This window comes from Onychostoma macrolepis, chromosome 01 (assembly GCF_012432095.1).
Source record: "Onychostoma macrolepis isolate SWU-2019 chromosome 01, ASM1243209v1, whole genome shotgun sequence".
Lineage (NCBI taxonomy): Eukaryota > Metazoa > Chordata > Actinopteri > Cypriniformes > Cyprinidae > Onychostoma > Onychostoma macrolepis.
This window is the reverse complement of record NC_081155.1, coordinates 45,661,605-45,680,473: the sequence shown is the minus strand read 5'-3', so window position 1 is coordinate 45,680,473 and position 18,869 is coordinate 45,661,605. Positions and strand designations below refer to the sequence as shown.

Here is an 18,869-nt window from a genome sequence, read left to right as displayed (position 1 = left end):
AATTAGCAGATTCTACATGACTGCATACAGACTCTTAAAGGGAAAAACAAACATATTTTATGGTAACAACATAAAAATATATATGATAAATATGAATATGTCCAATATAATAAGTGCTGTGACCATGTGATCAAGACAAGAAGTCTCTTCTGCTCACCAAGTCTGCCTTTATTTGATTAAAATACAGTAAAAAAATTCTCAATATTATTACAATTTAAAACAGCTGTTTCTATGTGAATATATGTTAAAATGTCATTTATTTCTGTGATCAAAGCTGAATTTTCCGCATCATTACTCCAGTCTTCAGTGTCACATGATCCTTCAGAAATCATTCTAATATGCTGATTTGCTGCTCAAGAAACATTTCTGATTATTATCAATGTTGAGAACAGTTGTGCTGCACAATATTGTTTCTGGAAACTGGGGAATCAATGCAATTAACACCTCTAAAGTATGGAGTGCCACAAGGATCTGTCTTAGACCCTCTGCAATTTTCATTATACATGTTGCCCCTTGGTAATATTATTAGAAAATATGGGATTAGTTACTATTGTCATGCTGATGATACTCAATTATATATTTCAACAAGACCAGATGAAACTGGTCTAATTATCTAAATTATCTAAGCTAACAGAGTGTAAAATGTAATGGTGTAAAAGATGAGATGACCACTATAATTTTCTTAAATTCGGATAAGACAGATATACAGTATTACTTATTGGACCAACAATTTGCATCTAGATGGATGTACTGTTATTTCCTCTGCAGTCAAAAATGTGGGTGTTATGTTAGACAGCAGAACATTTCATGTTACAAAAACAACATTCTTCCATTTTAGAAACACTGCCAAGCTACAGAACATGTTACCTGTTTCTGATGCAGAAAAGCTATGCATGCATGACGTCCAGACTGGACTATTGTAATGTACTGCTAGGTGGTTGTCAAGCTATAGGTAGTCCAAAATGCAGCTGCTAGAGGCCTTACCAGGTCAAGAAAATATGATTTTATTAACCCAATTTTACAATCTCTACACTCTACATCTATTAAGTTCCGTATGAGTTAAAAAAATAGGTAACACTTTAGAATAATGGTCCGTTGTTAACAAGTAACTATGCAGGAAGTAATAGGTAGTACTACATTAACACTTAACTTAATACTATTAACTAATAGAGAAGCAAGATTAACTAAGCAGTAAGTAATAGCAAATTTAGGAGAAAGGTAGTTCCTTATTAGATATTTGATAATTATTAAATAAAAATCTCCTCATTGAGAACTACTTGTGAACTATGACCAATTAATAAAGAATAACCAATTAATTACTAATCACAACAGTAACGTCTTAAAAGTGAACAATTGGGTTCTTTGTGGAAACTAATTTATGAATATGATATCCCCCAAATAAGTCAGCTACAGTTTGAAATTGTGACTTCTACTCTTACCAAAGGATGGATGTTCTCTGTTTATTTCAAACAAAAACACAGAATAATAATAATAAAAATAATTAATTAAAAATGTGATTGAATTGGTTAACAATTATGAGCTCTAGTTTGTGTCAGTTCAGTATTTTAGTGACAGTAGGCTGGGGAGGACTTTTCTTGAATATAAATAATGATGTTCTCTTGACAAAAGCAATTCACATCCTTAATGAAGGCATCGACTGCATTTATATTGTGTTAAGCACAAAACAGCATATTCAGATTACAGTGTCTGGTAAAATATCACTAGTGCCTCACACAAATGTATGAATGTACACTATGTGTCAGATTTAAATATGTTAAATAACTGATTAAATTACTTAGTAATTACTGAGTGGTTAAGGTGTTTTCACTTTAAAATAATGGTCCAGATCACTAGTAGTTCCTGAAGGCTGACAAGCTAACCTTTGAGTAATTAGTGAGGGGTTCATGTATTTTTCACTTCAAAGCTAAAGTGCTACTAAGGAACTACTAGTGATCTGGACCATTATTTTAAAGTGAAAACATGTTAACCCCTCAGTAATTACTCACAAACAAATGAATAAGTTATGTAATGTTTTATATATGACACATGATACAGTCATACATTTGTGTGAGGCACTAGTGATATTCTACCAGTAGATCATTTGAGTGGGATACATATTGAACTGACATAAAACAGAATTCATAATTGTGAACTAATTCAATCATGAGCTTGTCAGCATCGCTTCCTAATTATTAACATTTTTAAGTGAATTATCGTTTTTATTATTATTCTCTGTTTTTGATTTAAATAAACAGAGAACATCCATCCTTTGGTAAGAGTAGAAGTCACAATTTCAAACTGTAGCTGACTTATTTGGGGGATATCATATTCATAAATTAGTTTCCACAAAGAATCCAATTGTTCACTTTTAAGACGTTACTGTTGTGATTAGTAATTAATTGGTTATTCTTTATTAATTGGTCATAGTTCACAAGTAGTTCTCAATGAGGAGATTTTTATTTAATAATTATCAAATATCTAATAAGGAACTACCTTTCTCCTAAATTTGCTATTACTTACTGCTTAGTTAATCTTGCTTCTCTATTAGTTAATAGTATTAAGTTGAGTGTTAATGTAGTACTACCTATTACTTCCTGCATAGTTACTTGTTAACAACGGACCATTATTCTAAAGTGTTACCAAAAAATATTACTACTTACTTATAAGGCCCTAAATGGTTTAGCTCCTGCCTACCTAACTAGTATTCTATCACACTAAGCAATCCATCATTCAATGCATCCTTGCTGAATAAAATAATGAATTAAAATAGCTAAGAGTAAGAGTTTCTGAGTTTAAGCTACAAAAAGCGCAGAGACAAAATAACACTAACTATAGAAATGAAGATTCACATTGCTAACGATTCAATCACAATAACAAGGCCACAATTAAGGGAAGTGAGCTCAGGTCTCTGTTCAGAGACACAATTAGCCGCTGGGCCATCAGGAAAAACAAAGGAACACAGACCCAATTAGACTTTAACAAGCTAACGAAGCAGTCATAAAGTGCAGAGACTCAATGAAACACACTGAGCAAAGAGTTCAGAGGAATGATTAGCAATATCGAAAATGACAATTCTGTCATGATTTACTCAGAGTCATTATTCAGTGAAAATGAACATCTGCTCAACACCTCCTTTTGTGTTGCACAGATGAAAATGTCATAAATCGACATGAAGGCAAGTAAATGATGACAAATTTTATAAAAATATGGATTTGAGAAAACGCATATATTTATAAGAAAATGCCTTTTGAAAAAAAAAAAATCTTTATTGTGCAGTAAATACTATAGAACTGGATAATAGCGTAATTTCTTGATTTTTACCAATCAAATTAACAATAATGTCTGTTGAATTGAAAAGCATTTAAAATATTAATTTGTGAATCTACACAGTATCTTCATAGCATCAAACTTACGTGACATGACTCATATAACACACTTTAACACCTCTGCTGTTAATAACTGTAATTTTGAAGTTTGAGTGAATTAAAGAGAACTTTGTTCTGGAAAAATACCTCAGATTTAATGCACTTTAATTTCAGCAATTTAGAAAACTATCGTGCCAATCATAAATCGGTGAAAACTAATTGTGCTGCACTTTGTGCTTGTAATATTCAGACTGATGGTTTCAGACGTTATAACTTCACTCCCACTGAAGACCTCTGGACCTTCTCATTCACCCTGATTCAATCCCATCCGTGAGAAACACAAAAGTCTTTATTATGGCTGTCAATTTAACACAATAATTTGGCTCAGACCTGTCTGTCATCTTACACTGATGCAGTTGCTGATGCAGGATGACTGACTGTGTGAAGAAGCCTATTAGAATGCCGTTATATGAGCCTAAAATTCAAGATATGAGGGCAAAAAATGCCCCTTTTTTATTTATATCATATGATATAGTTTAGCAATATCACACCAGCAAGAGTGCTGCTTTTCTTCAATATCTGCACCACTGATTTTATACAAAAGTTCAATAAAAGTGTTACATTTTTATTGTCAAAATTGGCTGTCTTGCTCAATTTTGCAAATAAAAATTTGACAAAACTGTTGTGCCTTTCTGAACGACATGACATTACTGAATGAATACATGGTTTTGAACGAATCGGTTGAATGAATGATTCAATGACTCACTCAATAAGACAGTGATTTGTCACCAGCTACTGGTGGTTTTAGTTTAATATTGAGTGTATTTAATGTATTTTTAATATTGAGAGCTTTCATTTCTTAAAAAACATTTCATAGTTCAATATATAAAAAAATTAAACACCAATTAAAACTCATTTCTGGTAATTATTTATGCAATGTTAAATCAAAATGTTTATTCAATGTTTTTCTCATTTAGCACAATAACGACTTTAATTTATATAAATATACGACAGAGTTTATGTTTTAATGCACTTATTTATAAATTGCTTATATATTGCAAATTACAAGTCATGAATTAAATATCAGTTTAATCTCAATGTAAATATAAATATTAAAAATTACATGTATGTAATGAGTCCACCGGAGGCGAGCGTAGTGAGAAGAACCCAAGTGCAGATTTTATTAAATCCCAAAAGTGACCAAACCATAAACTAAGACTTGACTTGACTTGGCATGAACAGACTTAGCATAACTCACCAACAGAGTTTATAGGGACAATACTCAACAAGAGAAATTGGCAACATGAGGGCTATAAATACTAAACAATAAGGGTCACATGACAAAAACCAACCAATGAGCAAACAGTACTGAGAACCACATAACAGGACAATAACCAATAAGATCAAGACAACCAATCAGAACATGACACATACACTTGGCAGGATACCATGAGGATAAGGGAACCACATGACTAAACAGGAACCTTATGACAAAATAAAAGACATGAAAACATGAACATAAACCAAAACCCAAAACAGGCTTGACAATGTAATTCTATGAAAGCTATGTTTATATAAAGCTACATTTTGTAACGTTTTTGCAATGCTTTTCTCATTTAACACATTAACTGAAATTTTGTGGGTAATTTCTCAAAATTGATGCATGATTAATTTTTGATTAATTAACCAGCACATCATGTAATTAATCAGATTTTAATCTAAAATAAAATGTAATTGCTTGACAGCCCCAGCCTTTATATATCCAGATAGCAATGAGACTATATGGAAAAGAAACAGAGTCTGAATTTTCACATTTTCACAAAGATCTCAACAACAAAATGTTCAAATCTGCAATGCAACTTCTTCTTCCATCCACGCAAGTCAGCCAGCAAACATTTTACACAGGCACATTCAATGTCTCCCTCACACAATAGAAAGATCTCGGAGTTTGAGCGTTTCCGGCCCTTACCTCAGTTATCATGGAAGGCTTTGAACGTCTGATCAAAGCACACATCAGCTCTTCATGGCCCGACGCCACAGAACCGCTGCCATTTGCATACAGATAGAATAGATGAATCGAGGACACTGTGCCCTACATACTAGCTGTGATGTCCAGCGCCCTACATACTGCACTACACACCACTGCATCTTCGGGGTTTGTCACTCAGCTTTTGGACCAAGCAGCAACATTCAGAATGTCTCTTGACAAACATTACTGTTACCCACCAGTACCAGGTCACCTGAGGGTCGGGGGAGCCAGATGTGATGCAGGTGAACGTCACTGACTCCTGGTAGTCGGCGGTGGCATTGAAGGACTGCTGCAGCACTGACAGAACCGGAGGAACTGGAACAATACCAGACATGCATATTTAACACTTGTTTCCATGTCTCTCTCTATACAGGTGAAGTCAGATGCTTGCATGTGTTATGTTTGGATTGGACTTACTGTTGTCCAGCATTCAAACTCCAACACTATTAGAATGGATGTCTTGACCAGTTAGTTGTGTTTGATTGTGTTTTCTGTCTAATTTATTCCAATGCATATGTGACTATAAACTGACATGTCTGAATACATGCATAAGAGACATCAAAAGAAGTGTGCAAAAGAAGTAGCTCTTTCCATTTTTTGCTTTTTCTTTTTTTGCACTTAATAATATTTAAATAAACAATATTTTTATTATATAATAAAATATAAATATATAATGTCATAAATAATATAAAATAATAAATAAATATATATAAATGTGTACTAAAGTTATGTGATGAAAAGTTAAAAGTTCTATGACCTGATATATGTATATATATATATATATATATATATATATACACACACACACACATACATTTTTACACACATTGCACAATATATTATTATAGACACAAAATAATAAATAATATATTGAATAATATGGACTAACTAATATTTAGTATTTCTGAGAGATTTAGTAAAACACACATTAAATATGTGCTACAAGACCACAAGCTAAATATATAAATATATACAAATATTACATATAATAGTATTGAAGAACCAGTATTTCCTGACAGAGAGAAAAAGGTGAAGTAAGAAATAAATACAGAAATAAACATTAAATATTTAGTACAAGAACACAAGCGTTTAATGCATTGCTCAATAACGCATGTTTGCGTTGAGTATGTTTCTGGTCTTCAGTGTTTTTATTGATTTTTGGGTAAACACTGAATTATTAATCAATCAGTTGTTGCTATTGTTATTTTAAGCTCCAGTTCTTTCCTCGTCTCTGGTCTGTAATGAAACTTATTTAACTGTCAAACAGTATTTCAGCAAACCACATCAGCCGCATGTTTACATTCACATTTCATTCCCTTTAAATGTCCCAGAGTAATGTCCTTATTTCAAAACAACTTTGTGCTGTCTGTCTGATGTGCCGAATCCATCAGATATGAAGCTTTAAGAGAATCAAACAGCCCCTAACAATGTCTCTCCAGCACAATCATTATTCGCCGCTCTGTGATTCGCCTCCTGTTAGAATTCAAAGAGGCTGAAATGACTCATTTTTTTTGGTGATGCGTATCAGCGAAGGACAACGCAAATGAGACGCCCTCTATCTCTGTGACATTTCCTTTTAAAGGATCAAGCAGATGCGGACAGAAGTTGGCGATTCAGCCCTGTCTGCGCTCCTCTGATGATGAAAGTCAGGGTTAAGGGCACGGAAAGAGCACGCTAGCGCACGTCTGCATGCTAATCATCGGCGTAAACGCATACACGCACACAGATGTACAGGATAGTTAGAAGAAACACAGACGAGCAAACAAAGACCAGGCTTCGCTAAGTAATGTGAAGGATCTCTGATGAAAACACCAGCTCAGAGCATCACAAATGCTGGTTTATGCTGGTTACGTATGTATTTTAACCAGGTCAACCTAGTCTTGCTGGTTAAGCCAGTAAAGAAACCTGGTGGAGAAACGAGCACAAAAACATCAAGAAAACACAACATATGACAGCTGGGACGTTCCATATGGTTGAATAACAGACACCATGGTAAACAATGAGTGACTTGCTGCTGTTTTTCTCATTTAACTAAGACTAACTTTAATATGAATCATTTCTGATGGCATCAATTAATTTTGAGATGTAACTTCTCGTCTATTATATTGTTTGCATATTAAAACCACTCTGACAAGTTGCAAAAATGATTCCTGTAAATATTGTAAAAGTGTGTGTGAGTGTGCGTGTGTGTGTGAATATATAAATATATATATATAATTGTAGAATTTATTCAAGATCTTAATTTCAAAATATATAATTGATTTCAACACATAATATTGTGTGTGTGTGCATAAATATATAATTATATATAATTGTAGACTATATTTAAGATATTAATTTAAAATATATAATTTATATGTAATAAAAACTTCACACACTATAACCACTCTAAAAAGTTACATCAATACATTTACATAATATTATATACATACTGTACACACACACACACACACACACACACATATATATATATATATATATATATATATATACTGTACATATGTTATTTTTTTTTATCACACTTTTTTTTCTGAAATTAATCGCGATTAATCACATATTGCCTGCTAAGCGCTGCCACCGCTGAACGTGATGCGGATCTGACACGCATCGTATTTTCTCTCTACTCTCTTTACCTTTTATGACCCACTTCAGGTCTTAAAGTCTCTACTAATGAGCTGACGAGTTGAATCGAGTGTGTTAGATGAGGGAGACAGTGCTGGGCTGCTCCAGGACAGTTTTGAAAACCATTTCAGAGACATGTTCTTAAATGTGATTCATATATAACATATTACATGCACACAGTTTGAAGGCAGTTTTAATCGACTTTTTGACTATTTTGACTTCATGACTTAACTGACCACAACATTGCATGCACATAGTTTTATTCACGCTTTAATATGAGATGATACAGGCTACAGCGTGCGAAGGCGGTACTGTTTCTGTGCTCGTTTGACTTGTGCCTGGTGGTGAAGTGAAGTGGAGCGCGAGTCTGAAACGCAGTAAACATAGCAAGTTTCTTTTTTTTTTTTTAAGAAAACAAGTAGATAGAATAGAAAAAAGAAAGCTAGTGTTAGTTTTTCAAGAAAAGCTATCAGTTAGAGAATAAATATGCAATTGATAGAGGGTCAAGTGTGTGTGTGTGTGTGTGTGTGTGTGTTTTTTTTTTAAATAAAAAGAAGACAGATAGATAAAATAGAATTAGAATAGAGAGTGCTAGAGTTAGAGGGCCAAATAAAGATGGAAGAGATGTGTTTTTAGCCGATTCTTGAAGATGGCTAAGGATTCAGCTGCTCGGTTGAGTTGGGCAGGTCATTCCACCAGGAGGGAACAGTTAATGAAAAAGTCTGTGAAATGTTGTGCCTCTTTGGTATGGCACAATAAAGCGTTGTTCATTTGCAGAATGCAAGCTTCTAGAGGGCACACAGGTCTGTATATATATATATATATATATATATATATACATAACATATAACGCTATTTTGAAAGCACTGAATTAGAAGTTAATTCCGCAATATGAATATCTGGTGAACCGACATTGCTCCTTTGTCTGAATGGAAATGTGGATGGTTAGCATTAACTAAATGTACAAATCTATGAATTTTTTGATGGGAAATGAACATGAAGTATATGTGGTTATTGTGTTTTGCTGGTTGAGATGTTTGTGGTGGTAAAGTCCCAGTTAACCAACATAAACCAGCTTGAAGAGACAAGTTCAGACTAAAATGCTAGTCTTTTCACATTCAAACTAAAACGGGCGTTTGGCATCTCAAATCCACATGTAGTTTATCAACTCAGCATCTTTGCACTCAATTTTCTGCTGACTAGATTTGTGACTAAATGTTTCAATTAACATAAACTTCAAGCTTCTGTGACTCACAAGCAAACAGCGACCTTATCTTCACTAATGCTTCACGAAACGCCGCCCATCTTTTCAATGCATTCATTTACCTTGTTCTGCAGAATGAGCCGTCGTCAGGATTTGATAGCGCCGAGCTCTGCCTGAACGGACACAATAGTATTTGCACAACTCATACTTCTTTAAACTGATGTAATAACACGCAAAGACGAATAAAAGTGCAATGCATTCAATTTAGCATCACCACTTATAGCTTTCAGGAAGATCCAATAAGCTCGCTCAATGAGGCGCGTCCTATTATCCCCAAGACATGGCAAGCGCCGTCTGCCTCGGAAACAGAACAACCTGCCGCTTAAATCACTTAGCGAGCGCTGACTAGCAAGTGACGGCACCTGGGTTTCGTGTCCAAGACTGGAGATTGAATCCAGAATTTGCCCCTAGATTTATTCCCAGCCTTGGCTGAGCTATAGCGGGTCATAAAGGTGTGTTGGAACGTCATCCGCTGCTGTAATGAAACGCCTCGTTCTGCTTTGACCTTCCATCTTAAGTTAACATGGTCATGTTACATATGCGCGCCATCTGTTTGAGGCTCGTTTGGATCACTGTTCTTCTTGTAAGGACACAGATTCTAGAGGCCTTTTGAGAGAATTATGATTGGCAATTAAGTTATTCAAGTGATGTGTTTTGTTTGACAACAAGATTTACAGATGCAACTTCTAAGATGGGTTTTAAAGCGCAGCATCAGCACTGATTAATTTAAAAATAGTAAATGTTGAATTTTATATTGTAAAAAAAAAAAGAAAAAAGTTACATTTAATAATAAAAAAGTAACATTAAAAATAGTAAAAATGTTAAATAAAAAAAAAGTTACATTTAAAAATAGAAAAAAAAATTATTTACATTTTAAAAATGTTGCAATTAAAACAGTAAAAATTTAAAATTTTAATTTTAAAAAGTTACATTTAAAAATATTAAAAATGTTACATTTTAAAAGTGTTGCAATTAAAAACAGTAATAATGTTAAATTTGAATTTAAACGTTATATTTAAAAACAGCAAAAAAGTTACATTTTAAAAATTTTGCTATTAAAAACGGTAAAAATGTTACAAATTTTTTTTTTTTAATTTTACATTTAAAAAAAGTAAAAATGTTACATTTGAATTTAAAAAGTTACATTTAAAAATAGTAAAAAAAGGTTATGCATTGCCAGCTGAATCTTAGCCTATTAACAAAGTGTTTCTATATGATTTTATGCTTAAATGGCACTAGGATTCAATATTGTGGTTTTAATGGGTTTCAATTTGGACATTTTTTTCCTAAAGGTCCTGAGTGTAACCATTTATTTTTTCTAGTGTAAAATAGATTTATGAAAGAAAATGAGGGTTAAATATTAAAATTCCAATAAAAATATACATTTTTTGACTATATGTATGCTGTTTGCATCAACAAAGCCAAAATAATAATAATAATAAGATAGATAGATAGATAGATAGATAGATAGATAGATAGATAGATAGATAGAAGGCCCTATGGGTACACAAGGGTTAAATATCATATGGGGTTAGCATTAGACTAATGTGATAGAATTACTAACTAACTTTGTAAAATTAGATCTAAAAAACCTCCTATCATGAGCATATAAAGCAGGTAAACACAGTAACTTCCACCCAGGGATACCATGAGAAAACTCATCTTATTCTATCAGTGCTATGATATTTCATCTCATTGTTTCTTCAGAACTCGTCGCTTCTTCTCTGCTGACAGGTGTTATTAAGTGAGTTGGTAAAGGGTTGGCTGGTCAGTCAGTGACAGTGGAGCGCTGTACGCTTATTGAGCTGTTCAGAGATCAGTGAGTTAGTGTGTGAAGAACAGCTCTTACCGTTGACCAGCACCACGATGTCCCTGAAGTCGATTTCTCCTCGGGCCTCCACACGCGCCTCACAGCGGTACACTCCCTCGTCAGCTTTACTCACTCGCAGGATCTGCAGGTTGTTGCTGGGAAGCACCTGAAGTCTGCCTTCAGGAAGAGACACAAACACAGACGTTACAGCTGTGTGAGTCTGTGCTACGCTATTCTACAGTTGCTAGGGAGTTCCAAATGGTTGCTAGCGTTTCTATGTTAAATGCTGAAGGTTTACCTGAGCTGAGCAATTATGATAATCATGAGAATTGTGGGAAATTAGATTGGACACGTCTTACAGCAAATGACCTTTGGCAATATAAAATATCAACAGAGAAGAGTTTAAGTAACATAGCTGTATCAACTGAGACTATTATGTGTGATAATGTTAACTGTAAGAATCCTAAACATATTAATGACCTACGTTTGATGTAGGATGAAATAGTGTATTGTGTAAATAATGCCAATAGACCATTCTGTCAAAAAGTAGTTAAAAGTGATCTTTTTAGGGCTGGATGGAATGAATATGTATCTGAGTTGCATTTGGAGGCTAGAGATGCTTTTAACAGGGAAAGCAAGGTACAGCCCAGAATTTGAGAAAAAGAAATTGGCAAATGCCAAATTTAAATATGATGTACGGTTTATTAAATGAAGCAACCATGAGAGCAAACTCGATAGCTAAGAAATTTCAGAAACGTGATGTTCATGACTTTTGGAAAGAAGTTAAGGTTATTAATAATAGTGAAGTACCGCTGCCAGCTAGTATTGAAGGGGTTGTTGGGGTTGAGAATATTGTCAAATTGTGGAGAGAATATTATAGGGATATTTTTAATTGTGTTGAGAGGCAGGAATTTGAAGTAGGTCATGAGTGATACTGGTGTGATTATTAGACCTTCTGAGGTTAATTATGCTATTGAGAAATTGGCAGTAAATAAAGCATGTGGCCCTGATTTAATAGTAGCTGAACATCTAAAGTATGCTAGCCAACATTTCTTAGTGTTACTTGCTTTGTGTCTTACAGGATGTTTACTACATGGTGTGTTACCTCAATCTATGCGAGTCCAAGACCTTGAAACCATCAAGACTTTTCATCCGAGACTGCATTCCAGACACACGTCAACAGCCGTGGAAGTGCAAGTATGGTACATCTAACTAAACTAAACAGAGGTTTAGTATAAGCTATAGACCCCGTTATAAACGGCGCTGATGGGTTAACTCAGGTGGTTCACTGACTCTTTCCATAACTGCATTCTGTTTTCTCTAATGGCTTCATTCATCCACTTTAGCTCCCCTTTTGTATATACGTGTGAGTGTATGTATGTTTGTTTGTTTGTTTAGATTAGTTATGTGTGCTAGCGTTTAGTTAATAAAAGTTGTGTGCACAAATTACATGAGTTTCTAGTTCTGCCTTGCAAATGAATGTCCCTTTACAATTTTGACCCTCGCTACATGCTCTAATGCATTAATACTTAAGAAAGTATTTTCTGTGGCCACGAAAATATCCTTTCTTAGAGTTGATATGAACTTACACTGAATGTTCGCTGGACGACCAGATCAGTTGATGGCAATTTAATTCTGCTACAGTTATCACTGTCAGCTGATATAAATAATTGTAAGTAATCATAATTAATTGTAATTATTTATATACAATTCCCTTTTAAGCTAATTTGCTACACTGATTTGAATGATGATGATGATGAGCAACGCCAATGCTGTAAGTTATACGGACACGCGAATATGTTGGCACGTAAATTTTACATGTGCACTGTTGATGTCAAAATAGCACTTTTTAGAGCTTACTGTACTTCCTTTTATATGTCACACTTATGGTGTAGTTATAGTAAAGCTAAAATGAAAAAGCTTCAGGTAGCGTTTAATGATGCATTAAGAATCCTGCTTAAGTTCCCAAGGTGGATGAGTGCAAGCCAGTTGTTTGTATCTAGTGATGTTCCTACTTTGCATGCTGTTTTAAGGAATTATATGTATAGTTTTGTTTGTCGATTAAGGAATTCAAGAAATACAATCATAATGGCCTTAAATGATCCCACATTACGTGATACAAGGTATTCTTCCTTGTTCTGGAAGCACTGGAATTCAAGTTTGTATGTTTTTTTGTTTTTTTTTGATAACACTTATATCGATAGTCCACTTTAGACATTCTACTAACAGTAAGTAACTTTGCAACTACATGTCAACTAGCAGTCATTAGAGTATTAGTAGACTGTCTACTTAATAACTTCTAACACTTTATTTTATGGGTCCACAACATACAACATACTGACTATGAGAAACTTTGCAACTATATGTCAACTTATTCTACTAACCCTAAACCTACCCTAACAGTCTATTCTGAGAGTTAGTAGACATGTAGTTGCAAATTAACGAGAATTAGTTTGACATGTAGTTACAAAGTTACTTATAGTTACGCCCCATTCACACAGGGTGTCGGCGTCAACGCCTCTCGTTTACTCTGAATGGAGTGACGTCAAGCGTTGCCAAACTGAATTGTGGGTCCATCGCGTTGCTTCACTGGTGTTTCTCGTGGCAGAAGTTGAAAACTTTTCAACTTTTCAAGAGCCAACGCAGGCGTCAGCCAATCAAATTGCCTTATGCAAATACCCCAGCACAGACGCTAGCCAATCCCGTTCATGCAACACCAGAAATTTAATGTGATTGGCTGTTGTCACTATGACGGTCGTTGACGCCGACACCCCGTGTGAATGGGGCGTTAGTAGAATGTCTAAATGTCTAAAGTCACTTTTATCAAAATAAAGTGTAACCTTTTTTTTTTCTTCTTAAGTGATTGTTGTATGTGAATGTATGTTAGTATGTAATTTTCTTCTTTTGTGTATTCTATTTTTATTGTGATATGGACTAAATGGGTCTGAAATAAAGACATAATAATAATAATAATAATAATAATAATAATAATAATATGGGATTGCTAGGGTGTTTTGAGTGTTTGAAAAATTTTTGCTATGCAGTTACAAATGTATTCTGTTTGTTTGCGTTGCTATGCAGTCTCTGAGTTCCAGTTGGTTGCTAGTGTGTTGCTATACAGTTACTAGAGTGTTGTGAGTGTTCTACAGTTGCTACAGTGTTCTGAATGTTTCCCAGTGGGTCACTGTGGTGTTCCAGGTGGTTGCTAGTGTGTTGCTATGCAGTTACTGGGGTGTTCTGATGTTTGGCAAAATGTTGCTATGCAGTCACTAGGATGTTCTAAGTGTATGTCAACTTGTTACACGGTCATGTTGTGCTTCCAGCTGATTGCTAGTGTGTTGCTATGCAGTTGCTACGATGGTCTAAGTGTTTGTCTTAACTTATTCTTATACAGTCATGCTGTGGTTCCAGTTGGTTGCTAGTGTGTTGCTATTTGGTTATTAGGATATTCTGAGTGTTCTGCAGTTACTACAGTGTTCTGAATATTTTTCAGTGTGTTGATATGCAGGTGGTTGTTAATATGTTGCTATGTGGCTACTAGGGTGCACTGAGTGTTTGGCAACATGTTGCCATGCAGTCGCTTTGGTGCTAGTGTGTTGCTATGCAGTTGCTACAATGTTCTAAGTGTTTGTCGTGTTGTGGTTCCAGGTGGTTGCTAGTATGGTGCTCTGTAGTTGCCAGTGTGCTCTGATTGCTTGCAAATGTGTTGCTATGCAATTGCTGCAGTGTTCTGAGTGTTATTATCAGCTGTTAGGGTGCTCCAGGTGTTTGCTAGTGTGTTGATATGCAGTTGCTACGGTGTTCTATATGTTTACCAACATGCTGCTATACAGTTGCTGGTGTGCTTTCAGGTGGTTGCTAGTATGTTGCTATGCAGGTGCTAGGGTGTTTTGAGTGTTTGCAAACATGCTGCTATGCAGTTGCTATGGTGTTCTGAATGTTTGCCAGTGTGTTGCTATGCAGTGACTGGAGTGTTCGATGTAGTTGCTAATATATTGCTGTGTATTTACTAGGGTGCCCTGGGTGTTTGGCAACATGTTGTTATCAGCTGTTAGGGTGATCCAGGTGGTTGCTAGTGTGTTGATATGCAGTTGCTATGGTGTTCTACATGTTTGCCAACATGCTGCTATACAGTTGCTGTTGTGCTTTCAGGTGGTTGCTATTGTGTTGCTATGCAGGTGCTAGGGTGTTTTGAGTGTTTGCAAACATGCTGCTATGCAGTTGCAATGGTGTTCTGAATGTTTGCCAGTTTGTTGCTATGCAGTGACTGGGGTGTTCCATGTAGTTGCTAATATATTGCTGTATATTTACTAGGGTGCCCTGGGTGTTTGGCAACATGTTGTTATACAGTTGCTGGTGTGCTTTCAGGTGGTTGCTAGTGTGTTTGTATGCAGTTGCTAGGTTGTTTTGAGTGTTTGGATACATGTTGCTATGCAGTTGCTACAGTGTTCTGAGTGTTGTTATCAGCTGTTAGGGTGATCCAGGTGGTTGCTAGTGTGTTGATATGCAGTTGCTACGGTGTTCTATATGTTTGCCAACATGCTTCTGTACAGTTGCTGGTGTGCTTTCAGGTGGTTGCTAGTGTGTTTCTATGCAGTTGCTAGGTTGTATTGAGTGTTTGGATACATGTTTCTATGCTACGGTGTTCTGAGTGTTTGCCAATGTGTTGATGTGCAATCTCTAAGGTGTTGCAGGCAGTTGCGAGTGTGTTGTTATGCAGTTACTAGGTTGATCTGATGTTTGGCAACATGTGACTATGCAGTGGCTGAGGTGCTACTGTGTTGCTATGCAGTTGCTACGGTGTCCCATGTCTGTGAACATGTTACAATCACTGTTTCAGGTGGTTGCTAGTGAGTTGCTGTGTAGTTCTTATGGTGTATTGAGAGTGATTGTTTGCAAATGTGTTGCTATGTTCAGAATGTTTGCCAGTGTGTTGCTAAGCAGTCACTGTGGTGTTCCAGGTGGTTGCTAGTGTGTTGCTAGTTTGTTCTGATTGTTTGTCAATGTGTTGCTATGTAGTTGCCAGGGCCTTCTGAGTGTTTGTTTTTGTGCTGTTGCTAGGCTGTTCTATAGTCTGAGACAGATAGAGAGGCAGACAGATACTTACATGGCACAAACTGCATGAGTTTAATCAAGCAAGTAATGTTACAAATGCAATACTCAAAAAATGTAATGTAATACTGTAATAGTGATACTGATATTTGCTTCATCAAATGGCAGTAATAACAAATAAATTTGTGGCTTGGCCAAAGAACATTACAGATGTCACAGTCCTGGAATCTTTGGATTGATCTCTAAACTAAAACCATCAGGAAAACGTTTCTAAGCGAACTTGAAGTCATTGTGTTACATTTAAAGCATTTGACAGAAATATAGTTGTTGTATGTGCTGTGAGAAAGAAGAAAGCTGAGGATTTAATCAACAGACTGCTTTTTCATCTGTGCACAATAATAGGAAAATATTATCATCAATCCTCAAAACTACTTCTGCTTCCATTTCAAGGACATTTGCTAAATGAAACACCTTTCGGATTACAGCCTTTCTTTGGCTTTTGTCGTCCCTCGCTGATAAACACACACCTTTTCTCCTCTCGTTCAAGAGAGATATTTATAACCAACCCTGTAATTAGAATAAAAATAATCAAATCTCCATCTTTTAATCTCCCAGGCTGGAAAGTGCAGATAGCTTGTCAAAGTTCTGCCTTTGAATTCTAATTAATGGTTTGACACCTAAAATGTAGACGAAAGTTTTATTCCCTTAGCAGAGAACTTTACTGAATTCAGACACTGAATGTGGTTTAATCCATAATGCATTAACATATTTGTGTTTGAATCCGCTGGTGTTTTGGTGGTTTTTAGTGGATGTTTTTCAATAACAGAAGAATATGTAAAAGAGTGGTATTTGGGGTCAAAAGTCCCCTGCTGCTGAGGTTAAAAGCACAATAATTAACATGTCTAACATATTTAATTTACATAAATAGATGGATGACTTTTCCATTTGCTGATAAAACATGGTTAGATTCAGATGATAAATATAATACATTAAGCTGGGTGTTGACCTTAGAGATAATCACCATATTTATAATGAAACCATCATATTTAAAAATATGATAATAATCATATCATGTAATAAAATATATTATTCATGTCATATAATAAAATAATATATTTTTAAAAAAATATAATGAAATATATTAAATTAAGATGGGCATTCACAATATTAACTGTTTTTAATATAATTTTTGCTTCTGAATTTTTAAAATTAATGGAAGCAAGTTTCTCTCGCAATTCTGACATCTTTTCTCATTATTGTCAGATATAAACTCGCAATTGCGAGTTATAAAATCCAAATTCTGAGGAAAAATACTATTTTCTGACAATAGCAAGTTTGTATCTCACAATTCTGAGTTTATAACTCACAATTGTGTGTTATAAAGTCAGAACTGTGAGATAAAAAAGTTACAATTACCTTTTTCTTTTCTTTTTTCTCAGTGGCGGCAACGAGTTTCCATAAAAATGGACATATTTTAAATGACAGTATATTTATTGACCAAAAATAAATTATTTTATTTATCAAAATAAGCAGAAAATAGCACATTTCTCCTAAGCTCTGTTGTAATTTACTAATGCAAAAATCCCAAGAGATGAACCAAAATACAATGTCTGGAATGCAATTACAAAGAATTAACGATCAAAAACAAAACAGCATCAAAAAGTGCCACAGCACACTTAAAAAAAATAAAAATAAAAATCCACTTTAACTTAAAAACTTAGGTTTGTGCCTAAATTTTTTTTAAAGTATAATTAAATTGGTTAAATAAGTCATTTGAACTTAAATGGCATTAAACAGACTTAAATAATAGAGTTTAATCTGGAATCACTGATACTCTGGAGTACCGTGTTGTACTGTATATGAATATATGAGTGTGTATATGAATCGTGAGCGCTCTTACTGTTGGGTTCAGACGTGATTTCTCGGTTCTTGTAGAACCAGGACACGGCCGGCACCGGTGAACTGATGACATCACAGACGACCTCAGCGTCCTCGCTCTGACGAAACTCCTGCGGCGTCTTCACCTCGCGGAACGTCAGCTTCTCTGAGAGCAAACAAACACAGCGTCATCAAACCCTGCCATCCAGAGTCAGAGATCTCAGTCAGGGTTATTACAATTAAAGGGATAGTTCACCATTATTTACTCACATTTAAGTTATTTCAAACCTGAATGAGTTTCTTTCTTCTCTTAAACACAAAAGAAGATATTTTGAAGAATATTTATAACCAAACGGTAGACGGTAGCCATTGACTGTCATATTATTATTATTTTTTTTTTTCCACACTACGGAAGTCAATGGCTACTGTCAACTGTTTGGTTACTGACATTCTTTAAAACAACTTCTTTTATGTGAGTAAAAGTTACACTTTAACTTCATCAGTTAACATGATGGGAAATACTTCTACAGCATTTATTAAGTAAATAAGCGGAATTATTCCGCTTATACTACAGTTGCCACACCTCAAGACATCGATCAGATGATATATTTCAAGGCATTCATCCAGTATTTCTACTTAAATCGCTGTTGTGAATAGGACTATTTCTTCCGCATCTCATCCAACGCCTCTGTTGCTAATTCCTAAATGTCATTTTAAACCTAGTAACGGAGGCTTGAGCCGTTGATAGCAGACTAATGCAATTCATACAGTTAATAACTAAGTTATGAGAGAGAGAGAGAGATTACCTCTGCGTCTCTCAGTAGTGTTCGGCAGCAATGTCTCTAGTTA

The 18,869-nt window shown here is 35.0% G+C and overlaps 1 protein-coding gene across 11 annotated transcripts in view; it reads right to left on the bottom strand.

The window, feature by feature from the left end:
* The window catches only part of zgc:152904 (uncharacterized protein LOC767777 homolog), a 297,739-nt gene that overhangs the window by 66,690 nt on the left and 212,180 nt on the right, over positions 1-18,869 (bottom strand). For 8 of the 11 annotated variants that reach the window (XR_009271358.1, XM_058776316.1, XM_058776298.1 and 5 more), the window contains exons 4-7: positions 18,043-18,186; positions 11,130-11,267; positions 9,343-9,393; positions 5,592-5,709 (exon numbers count right to left, since the gene is read on the bottom strand). Coding sequence is in view for 10 of the 11 variants with exons in the window: in XM_058776316.1 (XP_058632299.1) it covers positions 5,592-5,709; positions 9,343-9,393; positions 11,130-11,267; positions 18,043-18,186 (451 nt within the window). In the remaining variant the exon portion in view is untranslated. The remainder of the gene's footprint in view (positions 1-5,591; positions 5,710-9,342; positions 9,394-11,129; positions 11,268-18,042; positions 18,187-18,869) is intronic. The other 3 variants (XM_058776288.1, XM_058776354.1, XM_058776346.1) reach the window with 1 other exon arrangement.